The sequence below is a fragment of the Myotis davidii genome, unplaced genomic scaffold, assembly GCF_000327345.1.
Source record: "Myotis davidii unplaced genomic scaffold, ASM32734v1 scaffold44, whole genome shotgun sequence".
NCBI lineage: Eukaryota > Metazoa > Chordata > Mammalia > Chiroptera > Vespertilionidae > Myotis > Myotis davidii.
The window spans coordinates 6,530,551-6,539,036 of record NW_006299705.1 but is presented as its reverse complement, the minus strand read 5'-3'; the positions used below and the strand labels follow the sequence as shown (position 1 = coordinate 6,539,036).

General features: G+C 37.2%; 1 protein-coding gene across 5 annotated transcripts in view; it reads right to left on the bottom strand.

Moving 5' to 3' along the window:
- Positions 1-1,926: 1,926 nt before the first annotated feature.
- ZCCHC9 (zinc finger, CCHC domain containing 9) overlaps positions 1,927-8,486 on the bottom strand; it is a 12,107-nt gene continuing 5,547 nt past the window's right edge. For all 5 annotated transcript variants that reach the window (XM_006775488.2, XM_006775487.2, XM_006775486.2 and 2 more), the window contains exons 3-6: positions 6,618-6,768; positions 6,293-6,385; positions 4,015-4,083; positions 1,927-2,329 (exon numbers count right to left, since the gene is read on the bottom strand). In XM_006775488.2, coding sequence (XP_006775551.1) covers positions 2,211-2,329; positions 4,015-4,083; positions 6,293-6,385; positions 6,618-6,768 — 432 coding nt within the window. In that variant the 3' untranslated portion in view covers positions 1,927-2,210. The remainder of the gene's footprint in view (positions 2,330-4,014; positions 4,084-6,292; positions 6,386-6,617; positions 6,769-8,486) is intronic.

The following is an 8,486-nucleotide window of genomic DNA, read 5'->3' as shown; positions in this document are numbered from 1 at the left end:
ATAGTAGGTGCTTGGGAAATAATGAATATATGTTTGTTTTATACTTTAGGCATTTGTAGCTAATAAACATCTATAATTCCTTTCAAGGAATATACAATCTCTCAGGATGTCAAAATTTGGTGAATTCCGTTGACAGTGTCCATACACTGTTTTAATATTACATTTGGTACCTACAGTTTATTTCTAATTATGTCACTAACTTATAGGCCATTAAATGTTAACAAAAGTAACCCAAGGAACACAGAATGGACACTAACATCTCATCGAAACCTGTATGAAAACCTTACACTTAACTTGCAGCTGGCAGGCTGGACGCTGCAGAGCCCTTTGTTCCTGACTGGACAAATGAAACAAATCTGGACTATAGGCAGCACTGCTGTCCTTTTCCAGATGTACGCGTGTGCAACTCCTCTTACATGGCACCATTTCCTTAAGCGCTGGGATGCTGAGCCATATCCTGTCACGTTCTCCTCTCACTGAAATAAAAGAGCAGCTCCTATTAAGACTAGAACTGTTGAGTTGTATAGATATTGAAATAGAGAAAAGTGTTTTTTTATTTGGTAAATATTTTGCTTTTGAAGCATCAGTAACTAATCACAGCTGTTTCCTTTGGTTACAAATGTATCCAATCAGGTAAAATTCCAAATGAAATACACAATCCACCAGTCATTGCATTATACAGCACAATAGGAGCCGTAAGCCTTGTGAAATATATGGATTAAGTATGCATGTATTCATCAAATCAAACAAAGACACTAATGGGTCTCTGATTAGTGTTCTAACTCTATTATGGTGATATGCACCCAGACTCATCTAAAACATGTGAACAAAATGCTATTAAGTTTGATATACAGTCCGTTATGTGCCATTATTCCAGCCAAATACTCCAAACTGAATTTCTTTTTTGAACATTAAGAGCAAAGAAAGAGCTAAGGTGAGATACTCTTCAATTTTAACCTCAAAAATATGTAATTCTTTATGTGAAATCTGAAACAAAAATTAATGTCATTGAGGGTTCATAAAAGATTGTGATTCCAAAGAGATTATTAATGGGCATTAAGGGACAATGACTAATTAAATCCAGAATTAGGTATTCAGAAAAATACCAAATACATTTTTATTATTTTAAAAATGCAGCCCGGCCAGAATGGCTCAGTGGTTGAGCATCGAACTATGAACCAGGAGGTTTGATTCTGGGTCAGGGCACATGCCCAGGTTGTAGTCTCAGTTCCCAGTGGGGGGCAGGCAGGAGGCAGCCAGTCAATGATTCTCTCTCATAATTGATGTTTCTATCTTTCTCTCCCTCTCCCTACCTCTCTAAAATCAGTAAAAAATATATTTAAAATAAAAATACAAATGATTTTGTTGACAACTTATAAATAATTGATACTTTGAGCTAGAAAACAATAGAACTAAAAATTCATTTCCAAATGCAAAGCAATTAATTAGCTTAGGGGTATCAGATGAATACATACTTTTATTTGATTTTTTAAATCCTCACTTAAGGATACACTTCCACTGATTTTTGAGAGAGACAGTGAGTGAGCAAGAGAAACATTGATGCTTGAGAGAAACATCAATCAGTTGCTTCCTCCCCTACCCACACTGGCTAGAAATCGAACCCACAACCTTTTTGGTGAATGGGTCAATGTTCCAACGAACTGAGCCACCCAGACAGGACTGCATAACTTTGTTTTTAAGAAAAATATGATAGGCCCTAGCTAGTTTGGCTCAGTGGATAGAGCGTCGGCCTGCGGACTGAGGTGTCCTGGGTTCGATTCCGGTCAAGGGCACATGCCTGGGTTGTGGGCCCGATCTCCAGTGGGGGGTGTGCAGGAGGCAGCCAATCAATGATTCTCTCTCATCACTGATGTTTCTATCTCTCTCTCCCTCTCCCTCTCTGAAATCAATAAAAACACATTAAAAAAATAAAGATGATTGTTATAATTAGGTCTATAACCACTTAGTTACACGTAAGTTCTGCTAAAAAAGTTACTTTAAAGAATCCAATTTAAACATCTTATGCTTTTCTTCAGTGATTTTCTCTAGGCAGAAGTGCTCCTTGGACAGAACTCAGTTAACTATTTGACCTCTCAGATCATACGGACATCTACAATACAGGCCTCTCCAAGGGAGCCCAGCTCCAACTTGTGAAGGCCCAGTTCAGAATGTAACAATGAGATCGTAACTTATCATAGTCCTAGTCATTATCAAAAATTAACAACTTTAGGTATCTTCGTTTTGGGTTTCTGTGGTTTAGGCACATCCAAAATTTCTTCATAGTCTGCACTCATCCCCTTTGCCCAGCGACCAACTGTAACCATTCGATCTGTAAAGGATCAGAAAAGTCAGAATGTAAGAAAAACTGTAGTCATAGATTAGTTTGGGCTTAGCAAAGGAACCAGTTTTGACATGAATAATCACAAGGAGGGAATACTCCATCACAGAAGAAAAGTGAGTAATTTTTAATTGATTATAACCCTTGATTTCCGAGTACCACAGGCAATTTCTCATCCCAATTAGGGAAATGCAGCAACTGCTTTGCAATGCACAAATTGATGAGAAAGCACTTTCATTCTTTCCCAGAGTTCATCATTACAGAGTCAATGAATTCCAAGTGTCTGTAAACAGCAAGACTTACGAAGCATCACTTTTAAATGCACAAGATTCCACCTGTGAAATTATACAACATCTGCTTGTCAGTCTTGTCATTTAGGAAGTGGCAATCCTCCCAGGAAGGAGAATTCAAATTCCACTTCATCATTTCAGTCTTACTGCCTACAATATAGTAAACACTATCTTCTAGACAACATTATAAACAAGGACTCTTAGTTATCAAATTTAAATGTTAGGGGTAGGAAGTAAAGACGGGTAGACTTATTTGTATCATCACTGTTTAACATAAAAAGAAATGTGTGTTTTTTTTCCCCATAAGAAGCACTACTAGGTATCCTACAGTCTTTCTTTCTTTCACACAGAATTATCATCATTCTAATCTAGGTAAATTATCATAGGTAATCCCCCAAATCTATCATAGGTATAGTGAACCTTTATGAAGTTTTTGGTGACCAGGGATAGGTAGTATTTTATTAGGAAGAAAATATAACTGGGCAGATACTGTGTGGACAACACAATTTTAATATATTCAGTAGTTTCTGCGACCAACTCTGAATCCTTGAGGTACACAAAAAGCAAAGCACATATGAGGATACTCAATTATAAGATTACTGGAGGCCCAGTGAACAAATTTGTGTGCCAGTGGGGTCGGTCCCTCGGGCTGTGGGATCAAGCTGAAACCAGCTCTCTGACATCCCCTGAGGGATCACAGATTGCAAGAGGGTGCAGGCGAGGCCGAGGGACCCCACCGGTGCATGATAGGGGCCGGGGAGGGTCGCGGGAGGGCTCCAGGGCATGTCTGGCCCATCTCAGTCCTGATCAACCGGACCCCAGCAGCAAGCTAACCTACCAGTTGGAGCATCTTCTCCCTGGTGGTCAGTGCACATCATAGCGACTGGTCGACCAGTTGACTATCTGCCCCCTGGTGGTCAGTTCACGTCATAGCAAGCGGTTGAACGGCCTTAGCATATCATTAGCATATTACACTTTGATTGGTTGACCAGATGATTGGACACTTTGCATATTAGGCTTTTATTATATAGAATTGAAAGCTATTTTCATATTATTTTCTTAGTGAATCTATACTTTTCTTTAAGTAACAGAACTGGCTCTATTATTAAATTAGTTAGCAAATATAAATGTTTATAAATAAGATGTTTGTAAGATCAGGTGTCCTCCAGGGCTTATTTGTCCCTTTTTTCCCCACCTGAGAACAGCACCTAATGCATAATTGGTACTGTGTCTACAGCTGACAGAGAAATGATTGAGTCGTCACTGCAGCAGGAAACTAGGTTGCCTTAAAATCAGTAATACCCCAGTGAGTTACTAATAACAAAATGCAGCAAAAACATGAAGGATTTCTAATCTTCCCCCTTAATGGAAGCCCAGAGATCTCACCTGAATTCTGACTTTGAGGGCAATCCTTCTTAAAATGTCCCACAGAGCCACAAAGTCTGCAGTAGCCACCTAGTAAAAGAACAAAGTCATTGAAAATCTCTCACACTTACTTAGGGCTTTTAATGTCTCAAAGCACTTTCATATCTTATTTGGTCCTCACAACTTGTCAGCCAGGAACATAGGTGGGTACCACCAATCCTACTGATAAGTTCATTCTCCATTCCTCTTACAGCTCAGAGCACTACCTGCACCTACCCATTTATCCACTTGGCTTCAGGGGAGGGGTGGGAAAGAGAAGAGAGAGATGATGGAAGGCACTTGTCCCCTGGAGTGTCCAAGAGCCAGTGCATAAAAGCCAGGACCGTGGTTAAATAGGCAAGAGTTTGTGAACTCTTAAACTTGTGAGCAAAATTTGTGTGCTGATGCATTTGTTGAGGATGCCCACAGTTTTTATCACATTACCTAATGATCAATAACCACCCCCCTCAAAGGTTAGAAACCACTCTCTATTACATAGATCAGATGGGGGTGAGCAGTTACGAAAGGAATGAAAATTAAAATAGAGGATTGCTAATTTTACCCCTTCTAAATGGAAGCCCAAAGATCTCACCTGAATTCTGACTTTGAGGGCAATCTTACTTAAAAATGTCCCACAGAGCCATGTTTCGGGGCATTCTATCTGCCAGGAATCCTAACCCTAATTAAAATGACCATTTACCTACTTTAAGCAACATTCCAGGACTGTGAATTACAACACACATGATTTCTAAAATGAATCTTTTGTGTAATGGTAAAGAATTATCATGATCATGCTCATAATGGTAAGTGACTTATTCAGGAAAATGACCCTACAGAATATAAACCTGGTTGAGCTCCCACTTCTATGTGATTTACTCCTCTTGATGTACTTTTTTTTAATATCTAGTCATTCTGGTTGACTACCCATCTTTGCTCATTAGTTATGTTATATGACCTATTACATAAGTTCAAAACTGAAAGGCACTTTTGAGAATTTTTCCAGGCCCAGGTGTCTCTACTGTTTAGAGAGTCATAGTGAAATAATATATTTTAATCCTCATTAACTCTTCAAAGTAAATACCATAATTCATTAAATCTAAGATACCATTGATTATAAGATGTGTCATTCTTTTACAAACTGCTCAGAAAAAAGAAAACATGTCAATTATGTGGGACCTACCAATGGTAAGATACATTCTGAGTTCAGAGATATTAAAATGTGAAAAAATATGCATCTTAGAATCAATGAAATACGTACAGTATTTTTCATCTCCATTTTATAGGTGAAGAAACTAAGATGAGAAAAGTTAAATAACATAGTCAAAGTCCCACAGCTAGTAAGTGGCGCTTTGGACTATAACCAATTTGTTTAACTCCAAAAAGTAGGCTTTTTCACTGGACTTCTCCAATGGAACTCAGGACATGACACAACAAGTGTCTAGAACCTGAAGGTACCAGCCATCACATTAATCTCTGACTCACATTAACATATGACAATCTCCTTAAAAGTTTTAGACATCACAGACTTTATTGTGAGGACCTTAAGACATTAGCTGAGCTAAAGGTTAAGAAAATTACATGATGCCATGCCAGACAATTAACTAAGGAAATCATTCAGAAACAAAAACTACTACAAAAATGAATAATGCACAGAAGCCCTTTACACAAAATAGTGTGAGATTAAATTCACACTATTTTTTAAATCTTATAATTAAAATTTTACATTAGTTTGAAGTATTATAACTTTGCTTCTGTTATGTTTAAAAGCAGAAATTTGATATATTCTCATAATGATGCTAAAGTAAGCAGTTTGAAATATTCACCCAAGTTATTCCTGATTTGATTAATAAATCAAGTCATAGTACCTAAAAAGTCCAGTAGGTAGAATAGTGCTCAATAAAAACAATGAAATTCTCAAGGTTTTGCTACTTATTCAAAAATTTATTCAAGCCCGGATGGCATGGTCCAGTGGTTGAGCATTGACCTATGAACCAGGAGGTCATGGCTCAATTCCTGGGCAGGGCACATGCCTGGGTTGCAAGCTCGATCCCCAGTGCAGGGTGCATGCAGGAGGCAGCTGATCAATGATTCTCTTTCATCATTGATGCTTCTATCTCTCTCTCCCTCTTCCTCTCCCTTCCTCTCTGAAATCAATAAAAATACATTTTAAAAAAATATTCAAGAACTAATTAACAGTGTAAAGTAAGTATAACTCTGCATGATGACTCGAACTTTTGACATCCAGGGTGAACGTACTCACCGTCAGCATAGACTCCTTTGGGATTATCAGGGCAAGATCTGGACAGGTGGCCCATCTCCCCACAAACAAAACATTTTGCAAAAGGAAATTCACCTGTAAGGATCAGACAGTTTCTTTTAATTGGATTTATATAAGTCATATAATTCACATTATTTTAAATTCTCTGAGAAGAAAACATGTATCTACATAATTTAAATTTCAATCTCGTAAGATTTCAAAAATTGGCATACTCAACCCTGTAAACAGAAAAACCCAGTTGGCTACTTATTGGCCGCTTTCCCACTTTTAATTAAGCAAATCAAAACCTGATAAGAAAAAAACATACCAAGAGCTGGATCTACTTTAGCCCTGCACTTGGTTATTTCATGCTCCGTAGATCCACACCGGTAACATATTCCAGTGCCCATATCTTGATTCTCAAGGGCGGCCGGGCAATCTGCAATCCCATGGCCAGGTTTTCTACAATGAAAACATACCTGGGAAAACAAAATGTGAGTTTCCACACTGCAAAACTGCACTGGTTTTCTCAATTCTTGTTCTCAAAAGTATCTTCAAAACATTTCTCATTTTAAGGATATCTAGCACTTTTTCTGAAATCTCAAATCTTATCTGTAGAAGTGTTTTACCCAATGCTAAACAATAAGAAATGGTATTTTCATCATGGTCTGTGTTTTAGAAAATCCTCAATCAGTCAATCTCAGACACAAAGTTATTAAGTGGCTTTGTAGGAGATAATCGCTTAAATGAATTAAGCAACTGTGGACTATGTATTTCATTAATGGGGATGTCTGACTAGAAAAACAGTTTTCTGGAGTAGACAATGGCCATAAAATTTATCCCTCAAAATTAATACTTGCACCTTTAAAGTTCATATAACTGAATGAATTTGGGTTAAATAATTCCATTTAAATTATGATTCAAATAATAAAATATATTTCATACGAAAAAGTGGCTCAGTGGTTGAGTGTTAACCTCTGAACCAGGAGGTCACGGTTCAATTCCCGGTCAGGCCACATGCCCTGATTGCAGCTCATTCCCAGTGGGGGTTATGCAGGAGTCAGCTGATCAATGATTCTCTCTCATTATTGATGTTTCTACCTTTCTCACTTCCTCTCTGAAATCAATTTTTTTAAAAAGTATACCTTACGGTTTTCATATCTTTATAATACATATTCATTAATATTCAAAAATAGATGTTTCATTCGTAGAATGTATATACAATTCATTTTAAAGGAATAATTCTAAGATGAATTATTTGCCTCCAATATAACACTGAACAATGGTTTGCTTGTTTTACATACTCTAGCAATTTGGAGGATGAGTCCCTTTATTCTTCAGTAACTTTTACATTTAGAATAAGCTGGTCCAAAAAAAGAAAATGCATTTATTCTACAAGTGGAGGAAAAGTTAATGCTAAATTCTGAATTACCAATGTAAGTTTTAGATTTTTGGCGAAGGTAAGGCGGTCTCTAATAACCTGATAGCTAACCGGTTAGTTTTTTATATAAATTTCAAATACAAGTTTCTTGATTAACCCTTAAAGTTAATGTAAATGGGGTTGTGGGAAGCGCACTACTAAATGTCTAATATCTTAATTTATTAGCAATTAGGAACTGGTGCTAAGTATCAGGTATGAATTACCAAAAAAAAAAAAAAAAAGTTGAAGGTAGGTCACAACAAGCCATAGTCTTTAAAGTATATGTTTTAACATAAATCATTCCTTAAAAAAAAAAAATCTTTCCCCCTTAACTACAAACATAAAACTTCTCTTAAAAGGTCATCATAGCCCAGCCAGCGTGGCTCAATGGTTGAGCGTTGACCTATGAACCAGGAGGTCAGGATTCAATTTCTGGTCAGGGCACATGCCCAGGTTGCAGGCTTGATCACCAGTAGGGGATGTGCACGGGGCAGCCAATCAATGATGTTTCTCTCTCATCAATGTTTCTCTCTATACCTCTCCCTTGCTTTCTCTCTAAAAATCAATAAATGCATCTAAAAAAAGATATCTGCAATCCCATGTTTATCACAGCATTATTCACAATATTCAAAATATTAAAACAACTTCAGTGTCCATCAAGGAATGAACAGATTAAGAAGATGTGACATATACAATGGAATCATATTCAGCCACAAGAAAAAAAGGAAATCTCTCCATTTGCAACAATATAAAATGACATGGAGAGCATTATGACCT